A 22856-nucleotide genomic window follows, 5' to 3' on the forward strand; every position below is an offset into this window, starting at 1 on the left:
GTGGCTCAGCAGTTTCCTTTTCTTTTTGGGCCACACTGGTGCTTCTGCTGCACAGATAATGTTGGTGTGTGTAGAACTTTCCAAGAGGCAAAGGAGTATCTTTTCTACTTTGTGACAGATGTGTCTCACTGACTTTACTTCAGAAATGGTGCTTTAAAGATGGCTAACTGAAATGTAAATCTGTGCACTAAACCCGCAAAATCATTTGTGCTTAAGCTTGTGTGATAAAGTAACAAAAATTTAAAAAGGTTCTGTTGTAATTTTGTGTGTGGTTTTTACCTGATTAATAAAATTAAAAGTATGTGAAGTTCTGTAGAAATCATGTATAGATGGAAATAACACTCAGGACTAATGAAATAGCCCTTCACTGCTCTATGAAAGCAGAATTCTGTGTCAGACTGTCCTCTAATATGCAACTTTTCAAAATGTGCTGTGAGGCTTGGACCCAGTGTCCCTGGGATCCCTGAGACCCTTCGAAGGAGTTTGTGTAGCTGAAACAATTTTCATTACAATACGAAGATGTTCACCTGTTTCCTCTCCCTCTGTCATGAATGACCATGGGGGTGGGGGCAGTTTTCAGAGGCGACATCACAACAGACTGAACACAGAAACAGGCATCAGAATCAAGGTGCCTTCCGTTAAGCTAGAAGCTAGATTTGCAGAGAAATGTAAATCACTGCTCTTACTGTCACTGATTTTGGGGGAAAATACTACTTTTTTCCATAAAAATACATTATTTATGTTAACATGTATTTTTAGTGTCCTGCTGCTGCAGTAACAAATGGCCACGAATACAGTAGTTTTAACAGAGCATGCATTTATCGTCTCACAGTTCCAGAGGTCAGAAGTCTGGAACGAGCTGGAGCACACGTCAGGGTGCTTGCAGGGTTATGTCCTCCTATAGGCTCGAGGGAATATCTGCGTTCTTGCTGTTCCAGCTTCTGGAATCTCCTTCATTCTTGGCTCGTGGCCCGTTCCTCCATCTAAAGCACATCTCTGCTTGTTTCTAAATTTGATCCCATTGCTTCTGTTTTTTAAGGACTCTTTTGGTTACTTTGGATATTCAGATAATCCAGGATAATCGCCCGTCTCGACCCTTAACTAACCACACCTGCCAAGCGCCTTTTGCCCTGTAAGGTCACGTGCAGAGGATTAAGATGTGGACGTCCACCACAGCATGTCGTGGGTTTGTGATGACTGTAGTAAGAGAATTCTTACATGTTAAAGATGTATCAGAGAAGGCAATGGCACCCCACTCCAGTGCTTTTGCCTAGAAAATCCCATGGACGGAGGAGCCTGGTAGGCTGCAGTCCATGGGGTCGCTAGAGTCAGACACAACTGAGCGAATTCCCTTTCACTTTTCTTTTTCATGCATTGGAGAAGGAAATGGCAACCCACTCCAGTATTCTTGCCTGGAGAATCCCAGGGATGGGAAGCCTGGTGGGCTGCCGTCTCTGGGGTCTCACAGAGTCGGACACGACTGAAGCGACTTAGCAGCAGCAGCAGCAGCAAAGGTGTATCTCCGCTGTGGTACTTAGATCGGAAGGAGCTGCAGCCTACCTGAGCCAAAGCAGACATCTCACCTCTCCACAGAGAGGTACATCCCCATTGCTCAGAAATCAGGATGATGAGAGAGGACACACTCCTAGGAGAGGCCTCACCCTACCCCCATCTTCATCTGCTTGTCTTCTCACCTCTCACCTCGAGAGGGGTCCTTTTTTAAGTTTCGTTTTGAGACATCCCAGTGTTTCTTCCTGTAAATGTTAACATCTGCCCATTAATCTGTTTGTTTTGGCATTTTTCATCACTGTTAACACGTATATACAGTATTCTGCAACTCATAGGTATTTTTTCCCCCTGTGATTTTAACTGGGTAATATATGTAATATATCCTGAGTATCTTTTTATGTCTTTTGTTATAGTTCCATAATGTAACCTAACAAGCCTCCTTTTGCTGGGCTTTAGGATTTTCCTTGGAAGGCAATGGCAGCCCACTCCAGTACTCTTGCCTGGAAAATTCCATGGACAGAGGAGCCTGGTGGGTTGCAGTCCATGGGGTCGCTAAGAGTTGGGCACAACTGAGCGATTTCACTTTCAGTTTTCACTTCCGTGCATTGGAGAAGGACATGGCAACCCACTCCAGTGTTCTTGCCTGGAGAATCCCAGGGACGGGGGAGCCTGGTGGGCTGCCGTCTATGGGGTCGCACAGAGTCGGACACGACTGAAGCGACTTAGCAGCAGCAGCAGCAGCAGCAGGATTTTCCTAATTTTTTTTTAAAGATATATATATATATATATGTATATATATTTTATATGACCATTTTTTAAGTCTTTATTGAATTTGTTACAATATCATTTCTGTTTTATGTTTTGGTTTTTTGGCCATGAGGCAGCTCCCTGACCAGGGATCGAAACACTTCTTCATTGGAAGGGGGAGTCTTAACCACTGGACTGCCAGGGAAGTCTCCCTGAGGTTTTAAGTATAGAAATTGTGCTTAGTTTCCTGGGGCTACACACATTCCGTGGCTTGAAACAGCTCAGATTTATCCTCATTATTTCTGAAGGCAAGAAGTCCACCCTGGTTCCACTGGGATGAACCGTGGTGTCAGCAGGATCGCATGCGCTCCTGGGAGGCTCCCTGGAGACCCTGCCTCTCCTGCTCCCGAGCTGTGTCCCCGTCCTCTCCCCTCGGCCACCCCACCTTCTTCCAGGCCAGCAGCACAGCATCTTGCTTCACTGGGTCGCGTGGCCTTCTTCTGTAGCCACATCGTCCTCTGTTCTCCCTTACAAGTACACTTGAGATGATGTTGGGGGTCCACCTGGAGGATCCAGGATTGTCCGTCTCCCCATCTCAGGATCCTTTGTTTAGGTCACATCTGCACTTTCTTTTGCCATATAAGGTAACCATCAGAGGTCACAGGGGTTAGGGCCTGGACATTTTGGGGGAACAGTATTCATGCTGCCACCCTTGTTAAGAATCCATCTGGACAAATCTTTGTAATGAGTACATTACATTTTGAAGCAAGTGTTGAATACTTCAGATAATCAGAGGCAAAAAATAATGACTAAGAAGGCTGGGTCTTACCAGCTGTCCATGCCTCCCCACATGAGAATGTTATCGCTGGCCTGGCCTACCGAGTGAGTTCCCTTCTTGACTGCACAGAGAACTGGTGCTCAGAGCAGGTGCTTTTATAACAGCTGCCACTGTCTGTGCTAATACTGGGTCGTGATTATAAAACTTCTTATAGCCAACTAGGTTTTCCTGGGGATTGATGCTGCCTTATTTCCCTTTATTTTGAAACTTTTTAATTTTATATATTTTACTTTTTAAAATATTTTATTCTATATATATATATAGGAGTGTAGATGATTAACAATGTTGTGCTTGTTTTAGGTGGACAGCAAAGTGACTCAGCCATATACATACATAAATCATTTCTCTTTATTTTTTTTAAGTTGAGTGGGGAAAGGTTATTATTTCTTTATGTGGTACTTATTCACTTATTTCCCTCTTTTATCCTTCCCTCTTTAGGTAATGAAAAGCAAACCTGAATTTGCCACAGTGGTGATGACTTTTTCTCTCTCTCCTAGGTCGAGGAGATCAGAAACAGTATAGCGAAAATAGCTCAGTATGTCGAAGAAGTGAAGAAAAACCACAGCATCATTCTTTCTGCACCAAACCCAGAAGGAAGTAAGTCGTTGGTTTTAAAAAGAAGTCTGTCTGTCTGTCTGATCTGCCTGTCTTGCTGTCCATAACACAGCCTCAGCCCGGGAACTGTGAGCTTAAGCTGGAAGCCTGTAAAAAGTGCTGGAGGCTGGCAGTCCACCCTCTGCATTCTCATGTCTGGTCTGGGCAAGCCAAGGCCTCGGTGTGGTTTTTTTTTTACAGCTTCCATGGGATCTGCTCTTCAGCCTGGGTGAGGACAACTGATGCATGACAGCCATGAGAATACACGGACATGACTTCGCAGGACTCTGGGACCACATCAGTGATTGATGGGGTCTTCAGTTCAGTTCAGTCGCTCAGTCATGTCTGACTCTTTGCGACCGCATGAATCACAGCACGCCAGGCCTCCCTGTCCATCACCAACTCCCTGAGTTTACCCAAACTCATGTCCATCGAGTCATTGATGCCATCCAGCCATCTCATCCTCTGTTGTCCCCTTCTCCTCCTGCCCCCAATCCCTCCCAGCATCAGGGTCTTTTCCAATGAGTCAGCTCTTCACATGAGGTGGCCATAGTATTGGAGTTTCAGCTTCAGCATCAGTCCTTCTAATGAACACCCAGGACTGATCTTTAGAATGGACTGGTTGGATCTCCTTGCAGTCCAAGGGACTCTCAAGAGGCTTCTCCAACACCACAGTTCAAAAGCATCAATTCTTTGGTGCTCAGCTTTCTTCACAGTCCAACTCTCACATCCATACATGACCCCTGGAAAAACCATAGCCTTGACTAGACAGACCTTTGTTGACAAAGTAATGTCTCTGCTTTTGAATATGCTATCTAGGTTGGTCATAACTTTCCTTCCAAGGAGTAAGCATCTTTTAATTTCATGGCTGCAGTCACCATCTGCAGTGATTTTGGAGCCCAGAAAAATAAAGTCTGACATTGTTTCCACTGTTTCCCCATCTATTTCTCATGAAGTGATGGGACCAGGTGCCATGATCTTCATTTCCTGAATGTTGATCTTTAAGCCAACTTTTTCACTCTCCTCTTTCACTTTCATCAAGAGGCTTTTTAGTTCCTCTTCACTTTCTGCCATAAGGGTGGTGTCATCTGCATATCTGAGGTTATTGATATTTCTCCCGGCAATCTTGATTTCAGCTTGTGCTTCTTCCAGCCCAGTGTTTCTCATGATGTACTCTGCATAGAAGTTAAATAAGCAGGGTAACAATATACAGCCTTGATGTACTCATTTTCCTATTTGGAACCAGTCTGTTGTTCCATGTCCAGTTCTAACTGTTGCTTCCTGACCTGCATATAGGTTTCTCAAGAGGCAGGTCAGGTGGTCTGGTAGTCCCATCTCTTTCAGACTTTTCCACAGTTTATAGAGATCCACACAGTCAAAGGCTTTGGCATAGTCAATAAAGCGGAAATAGATGTTTTTCTGGAACTCTCTTGCTTTTTCGATGATCCAGCAGATGTTGGCAATTTGGTCTCTGGTTCCTCTGCCTTTTCTAAAAGGTTCACGTGTTGCTGAAGCCTTGCTTGGAGAATTTTGAGCATTACTTTACTAGCGTGTGAGATGAGTAGAGCCATGCTATGTTCACAGCTAAACAGTAGTGATAGAATTTTGTGTTTAGATGAAAGTTAACGAGAGGTTGATCTGGAAAACAATAGAGCAGGATGGGGCAGTTTTAAAGATGAAAACAGGTAGTTTTACGTCTTCAGCAAAGGCTTTTGTGTGGAGTGTACTGTTCTTAGTGTCTGTGGAGGGCAGCATGTGAACAAGTGTTTTAAAATGAACTGAACATCACAGTGTTGGCAGTTTTAAGGAAGTATTTCCTTGAGCTGCAGTGATAAATTTTGAAAACTTTAAAAGGTAAATAGATCTGGATAGGCCAGAATACTGTTAATTGGAATCCATATGTCTTTTGGGGGAATAACTGATACCTTTACCATATTGAGTCTTTTAATCCTTGGAAATGGTTCATCCCTCTGCTTACATCTTCTTGCTTGCTCCCAGTGATGTATGTAGGGCTCTGTGTAGAGGTCTCACACACCTTTCATGGCAGTCGATGCTTTTGATCTTGATGTGAATGGTATCTGCTATAAATTTTGTTTTCTACTTGTTTCCATATATAGAAACACAGTAGGTTTTGTATGTTGAGCTTTTATCTCACTCTCTGGCCCAGTCAATTATTTTAAATAATTTCTCTGTGGATCCCTTTGGATTGTCTCTATAGCCAGTCATGTTATCTGTGAATAATGACAGTTGTCCCTCCGTTCTTAGGCTTTTTATTTTCAGTTGACTTTTTTTACTGACCTTCTATACAGCATTGAATGGAAGTGGTGATGGGAACATGTTATTCTCAGTCTCAGAGGAAAGTTGAAAGCAACTTTGTTAGAAGGTTATTTGATGTGGCCTCACTCTTAAAAAATAACTTGATTTTAAATTGAAAAAGAACTCTTTTACTCATTTTGAAGATTATGTGTGTCTTGTAAAATAATGCTTTGTATGTCTGCAGATGCCCTGTCTCATGATTTAGAAAAATGTTTCCCAGAAGCTTGACTCTCAGCAGCTGTTGTATTAAACGGGAGTTCTATGGCCGGATACATTTGGGGTCATCTTCACAGCATATCCCCACTTGGATGATTTCAGTGTACTTAGAGCAATAAAGGCCCTGAGAAGTCCTGTGATGAAGAAACCTGCTTAACTTTGCTTAGTGAAGTATTTCACAAACACATTTGCCCACAGGACTTTTTATGTAACAGTTATTAACATATTGCTTAATTCTTGGTGAAGATTTGAATACGTGCTCGTATATTTTTTCTTTTGAGAAATTTACCTCCAAAAAACTTTGCTCCCCAGTAATAGTAGGCACAACAATTGTTTGAGTAAATTTAGAGCTCTAGTGCTTCACAGCCGTCCCTTTGGTCTCTGAAGAAAACTGTTGCTTTTAGTTTCACAACAGATGTGAACCAGAGCGTAGGAAGTAGTGTCTCACTGCTTCCTTAGTTGGTCTCTGTAAGATAGATGTAGTGGCTCCTGCCCCATGCTGCTGGGCTCTAGGGAGTGCCCCAGGTGCTGCAGAGGGCAGTGGGCTGCCGTCCCCTGCCCTTTGTCCGTGCAGGGGGAAGGGGAGGGTGCAAATCGGAGCTCTAGCTCCTCAGGGCCTTCGCTGCCCAGGCTCCTGGGTGGACATGCAGGAGTCCAGAGCATGTGGCCACCAGGTGGCGCTACCCGGCCCTGGCCCATTAGCTTCTGCTTCCGATGCAGAGTTGGCTGGGTGGCCAGGCCGTTTCATTAACCTCAGTAACAAGATCCCAGAGGAAGGTTTGCTACAAAGCTAACAGAGGGCACCTTTACTTGCACTTGTCTTTATTGACCTTACACTTATGTATTTTTTTTTTTTGAAAGAAGGTCATTGAAAATGTGTAAGTTTCAGGCTCTCCAAAATATGGATCCACCTGGCAGAACTCTGAAATAAATGTACAGGATTCAACTTTTTGGTTCCTACTGGTGATAGGATTATGACTGACAGGACCATCAGAGAAGGGTGGGGATTTTCTTCATCAGTGACGGGGCTTGTGGTTCCTTTAATCGGGAGTCATAGTCCCTCTCCTCAGCCCATTTTAGGTGTGGACCTCCTAAACAGTCGCACCTGTTGCTGACACTTCATCTTTCCTTCTTTTCCAGCCCACTGTCTTCTGGGTTGGCCTCTCTCTGAGCAGTTGCGTCCTCATTGCATCCCATCTCTCATTCCCTGTCCTCCTCACCTCTTCTGCTGGAGTGGTGCCCTCAGTACGTGTTTCAGGCTCTTGAGAACTACGTGGCCATCACTGCTCACCCGCCTCAGTGTAGCAGCCTCTGCTCAGGCGAGCTGTGGGTTCGAACTCCAGTTGCACCATGAATTCACTGTTGGCCTTGGACAGATCACCGATCTTCCTATAAAATGCCAACTGCTGCTGTCCTTGTGTTTCTTCGTCATCTCCTCGTTTCCATCCCATCCTTGCTTCTGTTTCAGAGTAAGAGGCATGTGTCTCCCTTTTAAGGGTAGACTGTGGTGTGTGACCTTGAACCCTCCTCTGGGTGTTTTTTCCTGCTTCTTGTCAGCCAGAAGGCTGTCCATTTTCCCCCCTTACAACCACACCTTCCCCACAGCCCTGCCTGACCCTCTAGTGGCTCTTTCTTTCTTGAAAGAGTGGTCTCTCCCCGCTCACCCCCCATCCTGCTGCGGGCCCCGCCCTGGCCCTTGTGCTCCCTCCTTAGCCTCTGACCCTGTTGGCCAGCTCCCCTCCCCCACCCCAGCCTCTTCATCTTTTAAAGTTCACCTGCTTTGTGTTACCAAAGCCAGTATGTGCTTGTTGTGCTCATTTTGGAAGAAAGCAGAAAGGAAGAGAAAAAAAAACACTCATAATTTTGTCCATTGGTGTGTATATATATATATATATATATATGTATATTAATGTTTTGGTATATATTTTTCTAGCAAAAACATGTATTAAAAACAAATAATGTCTAAAAAGTGTAGAATTTGGGTCACACAGTGCTTGTTGTCTTACAGCATGCTCTTTTTGCTGATGAATGTACAGTTACAGGCCCACCTGCCTTTTTTTTTTGGCCATACCACCTGCAGGATTCCAGCTTCTTGGCCGGGATTTGAACCTGTGCCCCCTACATTGGGAGTGCGCAGTGTTAGTCACTGGACCGCCAGGCAAGTCCCTACAGCACCCTTTTCTTAATGGCTGCCTAGCAGTAGCATTTTCACTTTTGGTGTTTATGTGGGAGCAGTGTTTTGGGACCACATGCCTTGGGTGAGATGGCAGCCCTTCACTGTTGACAGGTGCCTCCCTCGCAGTGTGTGAGGGTCAGTGCAGGGATCTCGCGTTGCTATGCTGTCACAGTGGTCTATGACCTTAGACCTGCTGCTGTATTGAGCGGCAGGGACTGCTGAGCACTGGACAGGTGGCGGCTCGTTTATGCTTTGAATGGCCTTGGGAGGCGGGTGCTCTCCTCGGGTGTGTCTGGGAGCTGAGGATGTTGCGGATTGGGAGGATGGGCAGTTAGTGTGGTTTCAAGCACCCTGACCTGTAAGCCGGCTCTCCTGTCCCGCTGCTGTTCTGAAATGGGGCCACAGGCTCACCAAGCGTCCATTAGGGTTTCATGGTTACACCCCACTTGGCCTGGGCATCCTGACCCACCTGTGTGTCCCTGAGTACCTGGTAGCTTGTCTCCCGGGCCAGCAGTCCTGGAAACATTGTGCTGTGTCAAGGGACTCATCCCATGGAATGTTCTTTTCATTAGTATGGCTCTTGAGACCCATATAGTCCATAGAATTCTCTAAGCAAGAATACTGGAGTGGGTAGCCTTCCTCTTCTCCAGGGGATCCTCCCAACCCAGGGATCGAACCCAGGTCTCCCGCATTGCAGACGGATTCTTGATCAGCTGCGCCACAAGGGAAGCCCATTTTTAGTTTGAAACTTTTCAAATCTGTGTGCAAGTTGCAGTTTTGGTGCAGTGAAAACTCACATTTCTTTCACCTAGCTTCACCAGTTGTTACCATTTCACCACATTTGCTTTATCTGTGTGTGTGTGTGTGTATATTTGTGTACATGTGAGTGCATATAAATACACATATTGCACATGTGTATACACATGTTATTTTTGCTGACTCATTTTAGAGTGAGTTGCGCACTTTGTGACCATCTACCCCTAATTACTCCAGCATTTAACTCCTAAGAATATTTTCTTATAAACAGACAGTATAATTATCTAGTGTAGAATATTTAATGTGGATGAAATGCTATCGAATCCACAGTCCACATTTTCAGTCAAGAATTGTTGAGTTGATATCCTTTAGCTGTTTTCCGCTCTTTCCAGGGTCCTTTCTAGACAGCAAGGCAATTAAAGCCCTGGACACAAATGCCTTTGGAATTGTCCTGTCTTGGTGGCACATTGAGCCTTTTCCCGCGTGAAAGGCCCCTCTCTGCTCTAGTGAAGCGCTGTGCCTTCCTGGCCATGGCCAGATATCAGCCAACGGAGCTCGACCAGTTTCTCTGATAGTGTGTGCATGATGGATATTTGCCCATCATTTTCTTTTTATCTTTCTGTATCCTTATATTTTAGATGTTTCTCTCATCTTTTGTATATAAAATAGAGTTGGGTTTTGTCTTCTTGGCCCCTTTGATCATTTTTTTTGTCTGTCATTAACTCTTGTAGTCTATTTGTTTACTGGGATTACTGATACATTGGGGCTAACATTCATGATCTTGTTTGCTTTATATTTTCCTTGCTTCTTCTGTTACTTTTTCTCTCTCTCCATGCTGTCTTTTGGATTGGTTTTTAAGAATCTTATCCTGCCTCCTTAGCTCTTTCCTATATTCTGTTTGCTGTTGTTTTATTTGTTGTCCTATAGATTGTGGTATGCATCCTTGACTTGTTGAAATCTAATATAAATTTATGTTTTTACTACTTTCAAGTAATAGGAGGACCTTAGGAGGAACCTTTAACTCTGTCCCTTCTTACTGCTATCATCATCATCATATATGTGTACTGTACTAGATAAAAATAATGTATATTTTTATTTTATACAATTAATGCGGATTTGGAGCTACGCACATATTTACCTGTACCAGTGCTCCTCATTATTCTGTATCTTTAAACTTTCATCAGAGATTTTTTTTTCTTTCTAAAAACTACTGTTCTTTCTTTTACTAGGGTTATGCCATTGTCTGAAATTGTCCTTACTTGATTTCGTTCTTCAAGGATATTTTCAGTGAGCATAGGAGTCTAGTTCGTAAATTGTTTTCTTTCACCACTTTGAAAATTTGAAAATAAATTTTCAATGTCTTTTTTTTTGTCAGCTATCTAATTATAGCTTATAAGAGATTTGATTTTTAGCCTTAGGATTTATCAATGCTGTGTTCATGTTTCCAGATATGGTTTTCTTTTTATTTATACTGTTTTTATAAGGCTTCTTGGATCTGTGGGTTGACATTTTCTGGCGGTTTTGGAAAAATATTGGCTATTTTCTCTTCATAAGTCATCTTTCCTCCCCTTTCTGTCATTTCTTATTTTGAGATTTGAATTATATGAGTTTTAGACCTTTTCACTGTATCTTTTATGCCGCTTGCCCTCTGTTCTCATCATTTTGTCTTGTGTTTTATTTTGAAATCTTTCTGATTTGTCTCCTGACCTCTCTTTAGTGATTACTTTTCAGATCAGGGAATCTCTCTTAACTCATGGAGAGTTATTTTTGGTTAAAATATTTTTCAGTCCTAGAATTTCTCTGGGCTCCTTCTTCTCCTGTCCTGTTTTCCTGACAAAACCCTCAACCTTGTTTTTACCTCTTTGAACATGCTTATTTGAAGGTCTGTGTCTCATAACTCTGTTTAGACAGCTCTGTTGTTTTCCTGGGGTTTATTTTCTCGGTCTTGCTAGTTGTTTTTGGTTGAGCCCTGGGCTTTGTATCTGAAGGCTCGGGGCCACAGTGTGAGTACTAGGATAGTTTTTTTTTTTTTTTGAGAGATGATTTTTGAACATTTCTGATGGACAGCTGGGGGCGCCAGCATTCTGGACCTGGCTCCCCTTTGTCCCGGGGCGTGGCCTTGTATCAGCTCAGCGTTTTCTCAGCTGCTCAAAGCCTTGGCTGCCTCAGTGTCAAGCCGCTCCATTCACTGGGCTCACATCTCTGGGTTTCCTTCTTTTGAATCTTCTTCTTTTTCTGCTTTTGTAGGTTTATGATGCCTTTAAGCAGATTTTTAAAAAATGTTTTGTCCAACTCTTCTGATTGTTCTCAGCAGGAGAACTGATTGGAATGACCTAGTCCACTGGATAAGGATGTTTCCCATCTTTGCCTTCTTTTCTGTGTATTGAAATCCTGCCTTTATCAAGTATAACCTCATGGCCTGCTTCTGTAGCTTGAAGGGCTAAGTACAGTTATGCCTCTTTTATTTCTCTAATTAATGCTTGAGCCCCTGCATGCCTGTGTTGGCAGGAAGGTCCAGTGATTCCGTCCTGAATGCCCCCCCCCAACCCAGGGGCTTTCCTTTCTAGAGAGGTGAGCCATGCTTTGGAATGCTTGCTCCCCTGACTCTGTGTCCTCAGCAGGGCAGACCCTCCTGCTCACGCACTCTTCCTCTTGGACACCTTCCTCGACGTTTCTTCCCCACATGCAGTGGTGGGGCCTCTGGGGTTGTTCCCCCAGTGCAGGAATCCACACTCCCGCCTGGAGCCTGCTTTGATTAGGATAGCAGGAAAGAAAGCAGACACGTGGCAGGCTCCCCCTCCCCACAAGAATATGGTTACATTTCTGCTTTCTTTTTTCAGGTCTGGATGTTAGCAGTGGATTCAGGGCACTGTTTCATCAGTTGATTGGTATAAACCAGCTGTCCTCAAACTTGGGTGTGCACCAGCATCACCTGGGGGGCTTCAGTCACATTCCTGTGCCCATCCAGTGACGGGTCCTATGGGGAGGTCAGGGATGGGGCCCAGGAACTTGCATTTCTGCTAAACACTCACCTGATACTGAAGCTGCTGGTCCAGGACTCACCCTCTGAGAACCACTGGTGCGATCAACAGTTTCTCTAAAGAAAAACCCAACAAACTTGAATATTTACCAAGAATATTGTCCGTTTACATTTGTTGGACATTATTGATGTTGGATATTGTAACTCACATGTCTTTTTTATTTCTAATTTATAGAAATAAAGGAAGAGCTTGAAGATCTGAACAAAGAAATCAAGAAAACTGCTAATAAAATAAGGACTAAGTTGAAGTGTGAGTTAAAGCTTTAATTACATATAATCATTGATGGTAGGAATGTGGGTATTATTATTTTCTTCTTTATAAGTTTTTATTCTTTTACATTTTCAAAGTTAAGATTGTGACCACTGTAAAATAAATCGTTTGTATGTACTTGGAATAGTGACCCTTGCTTAAGTTCCTCACTATTATAGAATTATTAAGCTACCAGCTGTAAGGATCACACATGAGGAGCTAGAGCTAAAGGCTATTAATGCTTAGATTTTGGAGTGAGGTTCCACAGGAGTGAGCACTTGCTTATAAACTGTTTATCTCTTATATTGTTATGACACTTGGGGCTAAATTGTAGATACTTGAGAAGGTAAGTAGCCTTCAACATGAATTGCCAGGTTCTTCTTGAATGGTCAGGTAGCTGGTGAGGTCCTGTGAGCCTTTCCTACAGTTCGGCTCAGCTGATAATGCCCACGGCCTCCCTGCGGGACTTAAACAGATGTGGTGGTTCTTGATGTGGTAGAAAGACACAGTGTGTTTAATTTTTACAAAATAACATACAAATCAAGAACATATCTGAAGATCAAAGGGAACCTTTATTATGGAAAATTTCAGACATACATGGAGGGAAGGGGTTACCACCTCAAGCCTAGGGTCCACACTCATCAGCTCTGCAGGTCTCAGTGGCCCCCACCCCACCCCACTGGTTTCACAGTCAATGGCAGATATCTAGGACTTCATCAGCATATAGTTTTCAGTGTGTATTTCTAAAACAAGGATCCCCTCCCCCAAACACAACTACAATGCTCTTATATATATATCTAAGTCACCTTAGTTGTTATTATTTATTACAAACTATCTAGTCAGAATTCACACTTCCCCAGTGATCTTTTAATTTTTCTTCAACAGTTTATTTAAATTGGCTTTCTTGTTTGGACCAGACTTGGTTTGACTTCCCTGGTGCCTCAGACGGTAAAGCGTCTGTCTACAATGCAGGAGACCTGGGTTCGATCCCTGGGTTGGGAAGATCCCCTGGAGAAGGAAATGGCTATCCACTCCAGTAATCTAGCCTGGAAAATCCCATGGACGGAGGAGCCTGGTAGGATACAGTCCATGGGGTCACAAAGAGTTGGACACGACTGAGCGACTCCACTTTCTTGTTTGGACCATACACTATGACTGGTGGTTATGTCACTTAAGGTTTTTTTTTCAGGTCAGGTTCTTCCATCTTTCCCCACCCCCAGCATGTTTCCCTCTTGGTTGGAGAAACCAGGACATTAGTTCATCAGAAGTTGCCCTGTTGCAGAGTTTCACTGATTTTACCCCTTTAATTTCACTCAACAGGTTCCACTATGCTCTCTATTTCCTGTGGATGGACAGTTAAGTTCTCCAAACTGAATCAAATTCAGGTTATCTGCTTTGAAATGTGAAGCTGTAACATCTGGTTTTATTTTGTGACATTATCAACAACTGATGCTTACCAAAACTCACACATTTATTAGGAGTTGAAAAGATAAAATACGTTTGAGTTTAGGCTTGAAAACCTTTCATTTTTTTTTTAAGATTAAAATGTAACTTCTTCCTCTTTGCTTCTAGCTATTGAACAGAGTTTTGATCAGGATGAGGGTGGAAACCGAACTTCTGTGGAGCTTCGGATACGAAGAACCCAGGTTTGATGATCAGCCTTTTCTAGTGTGAAGCAATGTTGAAGACTAAGAAGTCTTTTTACTTCCTTCTTGAAAATTCAGAATAATTACATCCTTACTGTCACATTAATGCTCACAGCGTTTCTGCATAAAGACAGTATTTATAGATTCCCTTTCTAGATGATGAAGAAAAAAAGTCTCTTCAGCCCATCAGCAGAAATCTCTTCTGAAGAGCAGAGAATTATCTGAGTCATTTTAGTGTTCATGATGAACTCCTCATCTTTTAGAGGCTGATGCTACAGCAAAGTGGAATTTAGTCCACTTATCTCTACTTGACAAATGAAGATTATGGATTCAGACTATGGGGACACCTTGCTTGAGTGCCAGCCTGACCCCAGTCAGCCTGACCCCAGGCGCTAATTGACTTCTCGCAGTGATGGTTTTCATCCCTTCTGTAGAGTGGGGGACAGTAACAGTACAGGAGGGTTACTGTGAAAATCAAGTAAGACAAAGCATGTGAAGTTCTTAGCATAGATTCTGTTATACAGTGCACAGTAAGCTGCTATTATTCTTATTTCCCATTTGAAGGAGTAAGCGCGTTAGTTTGAATTTATAGAATGTAATGTTTTTATATGTGAGTGAAAAGCCTTCTCTTTTAGTAGAAGAAATGACCATTATATATTGGTCTATTTTTTTTCTATGGTAACAGCATTCAGTGCTATCTCGAAAGTTTGTGGAAGTCATGACAGAATATAACGAAGCACAGACTCTGTTTCGGGAGCGAAGCAAAGGCCGTATACAGCGTCAGCTAGAAATAAGTGAGTCAGTGAGCATGCTGTTTTTGTTAAAAACGTGTTTTTTCCCCTTAAAGTCTGACATGAAAGTATGTACCATCAAAAAAGTAATTTCATCCCTGTTTTTATCAGTATTGTAAAGTGTAAAGCCCTTTCATAGCTTCCCTTTCATTGAATCAATCAACCTATTACTTACTTACATCCTTCAGATTCTGAGTGAGTGGACTTTAAATTACTTTCTGATGACCGTTACCTGTAAAGTGATGATCGGATCTGGAAAGCTTCCAGCCGTCCTCATGTAATTTTTGTGCCCGTACCACTTCCTGCCCCATCTCAGGGCACAGTCTCCATGGTTCTCATGATTCCGAATGTCTGGTGAGCAGACACTTCCTGCCCTTTTGCTCCAGACTTTCTTCCTAGGATGTTTGTCTATGCAGCCTTGGAGGATGGAACTCAGGTCTTCCTCTGGGCAGAAGGCTGTTTGCTTGCTGAACAAAGGTCAGGCAGGCTTGCTTACTCCCCGCTGTGAAAGATCAGGGTCCCTCAGCTGCGACACAAGCCTCGGGTGGGTGCACTGTCCACCAGGACTGCTCTGCATCTCACGTGGGCTTGGAGAGAAGGGAGCAGCTGTGAACTTGAACCTCATTCAGTGACATTTTGACTTTGTTGACATGTAATTGACATACCATGTAAACAGGTGCTCAAAGTGTGTAGTCCGGTAGTCTTTAGTATGTACATTAGCACAATCAATTTCAGACCATTTTAATCCCTCCAAAAGGGAACTCGGCACCCGTTGTCAGGTACGTCCATCCCCAGAGCCCTAGGCACCCACCAGTTTACTCTTCTGTCTATGAATTTGCCCATCTGGGCATCCATATGAATGGAGTCATACAATATATGGTCTCTTGTGACTGGCCCTTTCACTTGGCACAGGGTTTTCAAGGTTCAGCCATACTGCAGCAAACATCAGTATTACATCTCTTTTTATGGTTGGATCAGGTTCCGTTGTGTGGATGGACCACATTAACATGTTTATACATCATCAGGTGATGGACATTTGGGTGGTTTCTACTTTTGATAATTATGAATAATATTGCTGTGAATGTTCACATTAAATTATATTTTAATTATTATGATGTTTATTCATTTAATTTTGTCTTTGTGGCACAGAGTGTGAAAATAGGAATTATCAATTGGGTTTTTCCAAAATCCTGTGAACTTGTTCATATGAAGCATTAATACATTTAACTCAAGAAAATATATTAATAACCAAAATACAGAAAGTATTAGAGCCTCTGATTCCAGTTATACAATCTTTATTATTCCAGTTAACATATGCTAAGTCTAGCTTACCCTCCTTTCCTATAAGCCAGTTAAACTTTTAGGAAAACTGATATGCAAAAAATTTGTATCTATCAATTTTCTTTTTATAGTTGTTTCTCATCCATACTAAACTTGGATGTTTATTAGTCATTCCAGTTACAAAGTTTTTCATGAATGTTTTCCAGTTCTTCCTACTTCTAAAGGGCTTATGTTAATTTCTCTCATCATTAACACTTGCCAAAAAAATATATTGGAAAAGTTAGAAAAACACTGGTTAAAATGTTAGCAACTCAGATTTTACCTGCTAACTTATGGATGCAAAGGTAATTTAAAAATACTGCTGCATACTGAGTGGAGTTTTCCCTTGTTGATATTTTAGCTGGAAAAACTACCACCGATGATGAGCTGGAAGAGATGCTGGAAAGTGGGAATCCCTCCATCTTCACGTCAGATGTGAGTGCCGGGCGGCTGTGTGGCCTGTGTGTTTGTATTTATACAGATTTTTTTTCTTTAACCTCTAGAAAGATCTTAAGTTCATCAGTATTTCTCCTCTGTTTTTGTTTTTCAAAGATTATATCAGATTCACAAATTACTAGACAGGCTCTCAATGAAATTGAGTCCCGTCATAAAGACATCATGAAGCTGGAGACAAGCATCCGTGAGCTACATGAGATGTTCATGGACATGGCCATGTTCGTCGAGACTCAGGTAATCACATGCATCTTTGCTTCTCTGAAACAGAGCTATGGTTTGTAAAATCTGATATTTGACTCCAATCTATTGGGAAAGCCATTATTCTGGATCCAGTCTTGTAATTCAAAAACTGATTATACCGTTACTGCCATGTAAGGCTCAAATGCTCGAAGCACCTTAAATCTTCAACAGTAGAGGACTGATTTAAGATATGGTGTGTCCATAGGATAAGCAACCATAAGTAGACAACCATAGGTAGACAACATAAACTTTGTTCATGGAAGATTTTGAATGAAATGTGTAAATGTACGTGTTGGAATTTAAGTTGACATGAGGGCAATATTAAACCTTATATGTATATGTGTATGTGTGTATATATATATATGGGGCTTCCCTGTTGGCTCAGATGGTAAACAGTCTGCCTGCAATGCAGGAGACTCCGATTTGCTCCCTGGGTCAGGAAGATCTCCAGGAGAAGAGAATGGCTACCCACTCCAGTATTCTTGCCTGGAGAATTCCATGAACAGAGGAGCCTGCAGAGGTGGGCTGCAGTCCATGGGGTTGCAAAGAGTCAGACATGACTGAGCAGCTTAACACTTCATGTCACTTCATATGTGTATATACACTTCTATGTATAAATGTAAATATATATGGAGCATACACCCTTATACTCCTGTATATAGTGTGTGTGGCATAAAGTCAGCTACATGAAACAGTACTCACAGAAGGAAAGAAATATTCCAAGCAGTATAGCAACAGTGGGACTATGGGAATTTTCGTTTTCTTCTCTAAAATATATTTTCAAGTTTTCTACAAGGAGCAGATATTAGAGTAACAATTTGGAGAAATATATAAAAGAATAAGCACCAGAGGGGACAGACTGTGACATAAATAGAAGCTTATACTTACTACAGTGTTCAGTACCACAAGCAGAAGGGGGCAGGTATGAGGAGACCCTTATGAGGGACTGCAGAAGTTAATGCAGTTTTTTAAGAAGATAAAATTTACTCAAGAGGGAGGGGATACACACACACACACGCATATATATAAAATTATGACTGATTATCGCATTGTTGTACGGCAGAAACCAAAGCATCATTGTTAAGCAGTTTTCCTCCAATTAAAAACAGAAAAAAAGAACACACACATACACAAAAAAAGAACATAAAATTCAGTGTAAAATAAAGCCAGTGGTTCCAGTTAGGTGTGTGGGGGTGCTTGCCCCCCCTCTTGTGATGGTGAATAATGTCCTCTGAGACTTTTCAAGTGTGTGAGGTTCACACTTGGTCACTCATGGGTCAATGGGCCATTGAGTCCAGCTGATTGCCCTGTGAAGGCAAAGCCTTCGTACCAGAGCATCTTGGGATTCACATCACAGTCATGTCCTCCCTCCCATGGAGGTTGCATTCAGGATCTGTTGTGGCAGGAGTGGTCCTCTGATGGGCCTGTTTGCTGGTTTCCTGGGTTATGTAAGGAGCACTGGGAAGTCCATCTGGGTACCAGATTCATCCTCCATATCGCCAGCAGCCTTTGGAAGATTTAGCTTGAGGAACTTTGCCATAAAAATGTGTGCGGAGCTGAGGTGCTGTGAATTTGCAGATGGGGTGGGGATGGGGCAGGTTCCCTCCTTTCTGATTTGGGGGCGCCCGTTGCCACTCACGGTCCCGAAAAGGAGAACTGGTAGTCTGGCTACTGCCAGCTTTTGTTTTCATGAAGGAGACCAGTGAGACAGTTAGACCAATCTGAGTATTTTTGTCACTACTGCTACTGCTGCTACTGCTAAGTCACTTCAGTCGTGTGCGACTCTGTGCGACCCCATAGACGGAAGCCTACCAGGCTCCCGTCCCTGGGATTCTCCAGGCAAGAACACTGGAGTGGGTTGCCATTTCCTTCTCCAATGCATGAAAGTGAAAAGTGAAAGTGAAGTCGCTCAGTCGTGTCTGACTCTTCACGACCCCAGGGACTGCAGCCTACCAGGCTCCTCCGTCCATGGGATTTTCCAGACAAGAGTACTGGAGTGGGGTGCCATTGCCTTCTCCCTCAGTGTCTGCTGCTGCTAAGTCGCTTCAGTCGTGTCTGACTCTGTGCGACCCCTGAGACAGCAGCCCACCAGGCTCCCCCGTCCCTGGGATTCTTCAGGCAAGAACACTGGAGTGGGTTGCCATTTCCTTCTCCAATGCATGAAAGTGAAAAGTGAAAGTGAAGTCGCTCAGTCTAAAATCTAAAGATTTTAGAGTACCTTGGACTTTTAGGATTGTTCTATGCCAGATGTGTTAATCTCTACTAGAAAAATCGATATGTCAATGTATTCTTAGCTTCGTTGCATTGTTTCCTTTCAGAAGTCTGTTAGTATTGCATTGTATTGACTCATCTAATTCAAAATATGTTTAGTTGAAACTGGCTAGTATGTTGAAATGTGTGAATGAGTAAGTTAACTCTGCGTCACTTTCCAATGCTTTACTATTCACTGCTGCAGATTATGTCTGCTGGTGGACAGAAAACCAGGTAATGTGCTTTTCTCCCCTGATGCTTCAATGGGTTCACCTCTCTTTACATTTTTTTGCTCATTAATCTAGTCAATTTAATGGGAGACGTAAGCTATTCCTAGTTTACTGGTATTTTAAAGAAATGACAAATATTGTCTACCCATTAGAAAAGAGGTCACTCTTGGGATGTCGTATGTTTGTGCGTAATAGTAAGTGTTAGCTTAGCCTAAAGCCAGCTGCCTCTCACTCACTGTGCCCATTTTAAGAGAGTGTTCCTATATTAAAGCACATCTCAAAGCCTACTTGATATGCCTTTAATTGTCAGCATTGTTGCCCATCCCTTTTAGTTCTTTTTGTAATGTAAGTTGGAATTTGATTACTTTTCATATTGGCACATTTATAATGGTCTCATCTTTTTGTAAATGTGAAAAATACTTCAGTGTCCATTCCATGCACATTACGTTCCTGTGGAAACTTTACTGCTGCTCTGTGACTGTCTTAAGAGGCACAGTTAAGTCATTTGAAAGTGTCCTCTAAGTTTGAAACTTTTCGTTTTAAGGGTGAAATGATCAACAACATAGAAAAAAATGTTATGAATGCCGCAGACTATGTAGAACATGCAAAAGAAGAAACGAAGAAAGCTATTAAATATCAAAGCAAAGCAAGAAGGGTGAGTTTGGTCTTTCAGAGTTGAAGTACATTTTCCTCTGGATTTGGTTTCGCGTGGTCATACACTGATGCAAGCCTACTTTAAATGTATTCCGGGAAATAAAAACGTCTTACATTAATCTTGCATTTGAAAACTGAAGTAATTCTTTTTGCTGAAACGTTTGAAGTGTATCAGATAAGTTATGTTGACGGTGAACCCTGTCAGTTCTAAGTAATGATAACCCTTATTTAGGGTTGCCAAAGTTGGCCCCACCTCCCTTTCCTTGGTTGAATGGGTTTCAGTTCCACAGTTCTCTGTTTCTTGGGTCATTATTTGGAGGGACATATAAAACTCATGGGACTGGAAATTCTCCTAAAAATCATTGGTTACACAATTTATGCAGTGAACACTTTATTCGTTAGGTTATTTGCTAATCCTTTGGATTGGAGGAAAGAGAATTGCTTGACCATGGACCTCAGATGTTATGTAGCACTCCCCATGAAGCTTTGTAAAGGAGTTTTAATATCTTCATAGTGAAAGCTTTCTAAGGAAACAGCAAAGCTACAGAGTTCCGTTCTGATTCAGGGACTGGAAAACTGTGTGTCTCTCCATGTGACCTGGCCCACCACTTGTTGGTTTCTTTCTCCCCAGTGTAGACGAGAGCGACACAGGGCCCCAGACCCCGACTTCAGTGCCTGTCCCCCTCCCTCCTCCTGGCAGAGGCCTTTCTCGGTGCCTGTCAGGGGAGATTTCCATGCGATGTCATGAAGGCCTAGTAAAGAGGGAGTTTCAGAATGTTCAGGAAAAACGAAGAGTCAGATTCACCTGTGACAATGGTCCATAGATGTTCTCAAATATGAGGCACATCAGGGCTTTCATGTCAGCCTGCAAAACATCTCACCCTGCTTTCTCTTGGGAATATCTGTGTATTAATTATCTTTGAGATGTAAGACATGGTTTCTTACATTATTCTGTGTTACCAGATTTTGAAATATTGAGCCTTAAACTAAAGTGAGGTGGTGAGGTCTGGGTGTGACGTGCTCTGGTTCAGGCACAGAACGGACTTACACTTTAAAGCAGTCACTAAAAAAGGACAGGTCCCATCCTTTCTCCATGACCTGAACAGCAGGTCAGTGAACGTTTCCATGAGACATTCCCATCTCATCCTGATCTGGCAGAGAAGGCCTCGCTCTAGCAGGTGGCTGGGTCAGTATATTACCTGGAGTGGCCACTGGTCAGAACCTGAGGCTCATTTCGAAATTCATCACAACTTCTCCAACTCAAGGCCTGACATCTGAAACCACTCACAGCTTGTTCACCTCTAACTCTGCTGTTGGGTGTGTGGTCCTTGAGATGCTGGCCGTCCCCTCTCGTGGTGTCCTGGTTCCATTCCCAGGGCAGCCGGTTAACCCCTGAGAGACTGGATGACGCTAGTGGAATGATCTGTTTTATTTGGGGTGGCAGTTAAGTGAAGGACTTACCTGCCAATCGCAAACAAACAAGAAGAAAAGTGTAGGGGCTTAGGTCACTGATTTCCTCATTCACTGACCTGGCCACACAGCTCTCTATACATGAAAAAATAAATCAGCTGTATGTCTCAGTTCATTAGAAACTTATCAAAAGAATGTGGTCATGTGCTTTCTCATTGATAAAACCTAATATTTCAAGTTCTATAATAGTATATCTCCAAATAGTCTGACCTCATTAAATTAAAAATCCCTCTTTTGGACAACTTTGAAAATTGTCAAACAGTTAATCGATGGCCCATAATTTAGATTTTAAAACACATTCCAATGGATTATTTGATTTTTAAATGAACGATATCTTCTAATACGGCAATGTGGAATTAACCATGACATAATCAGCTTGCTTTTCTTTGACAGAAAAAGTGGATAATTGTGGCTGTGTCACTGGTTCTGTTGGCTGTGATTGCTCTAATTATTGGTTTATCAGTTGGCAAGTGATGATGTGGATAACGGCAGCATGCATGTCTCTGCCAGCACGGCAGTAAGTAACTAATCAACTAATCTGCTTAGCCACTCGCCCAATTAGCTAATAGTGGTGCTCGCCCAATCCAGAAATACTGGAAAGTAACAAAAGCCTGCCAGCGGAGTGTTTGCCTGACGTCTGAATTCAGGTCTCTAGTCATCGTGTGCTGAGAATACACATTTGCTGGGTTGCTGTCCATTTCTAAACCAGGGTTGTCTTCCTGCTGTTTTCTGAAACCTCTGGATTTGTTTAGATGTGATAGTAGGGGTGGCAACAGCTCCTGACTCTTCAGGCTTTTGTTTTTGATCCAGGAAGACGCTTCCTCCTTATTGAAGCCCTTCATTAGTGGAATAACTTTAGTAATGAGGATTAATTCTCAATGAAAAAACTAACATTTAATAATTTGTCTCATAAGTTTTAATTCTTAGAATAAGTGCAACAACTGAACGTGCTTTGTGAGCTGTATTTATTTGCTCACCATTTTACTATGGAATTAGAGGGAATGGGACGAAAGCTGTGAAGAACACTCAGTGGAACCAAGAGACTTTGTCTCACTTGTTTCCACTGGCATCATTGAGCTTGTTTTAAATGTGTCCACATTAAAATGAAAACTTACACTGAGTAGCATGGCTGTTAATTCTCAATTTAATGGGTTTGGAATACAAAAAATACTCAAAAGATATTCTCAATTTAAAGGGTTTGGAATACAAAAGATACTCAAAAGATATTATTTATTTATAGCACCTTTATTTTTATTCACTGCATGAGTGTCACCTTTCAGCAAACTTTGGGAGATTTGTGCTTTTCGTCTCTTTATGCATTTGGAATCATCCTTCTTTCAACTCTTAAGCTAGCGTG

At 42.4% G+C, this 22856-nt stretch overlaps 1 protein-coding gene across 5 annotated transcripts in view; it reads left to right on the top strand.

Annotated features, from left to right (window-relative positions):
- The window catches only part of STX2 (syntaxin 2), a 66473-nt gene that overhangs the window by 13819 nt on the left and 29798 nt on the right, over nt 1–22856 (top strand). For 2 of the 5 annotated variants that reach the window (XM_010813868.4, XM_003587140.5), the window contains exons 3-9: nt 3592–3691; nt 12368–12442; nt 14015–14088; nt 14774–14882; nt 16561–16634; nt 16752–16889; nt 19920–20030. In XM_010813868.4, coding sequence (XP_010812170.1) covers nt 3592–3691; nt 12368–12442; nt 14015–14088; nt 14774–14882; nt 16561–16634; nt 16752–16889; nt 19920–20030 — 681 coding nt within the window. The other 3 variants (XM_059876308.1, XM_003587141.5, XM_015475452.3) reach the window with 3 other exon arrangements.

This window comes from Bos taurus, chromosome 17 (assembly GCF_002263795.3).
Source record: "Bos taurus isolate L1 Dominette 01449 registration number 42190680 breed Hereford chromosome 17, ARS-UCD2.0, whole genome shotgun sequence".
Lineage (NCBI taxonomy): Eukaryota > Metazoa > Chordata > Mammalia > Artiodactyla > Bovidae > Bos > Bos taurus.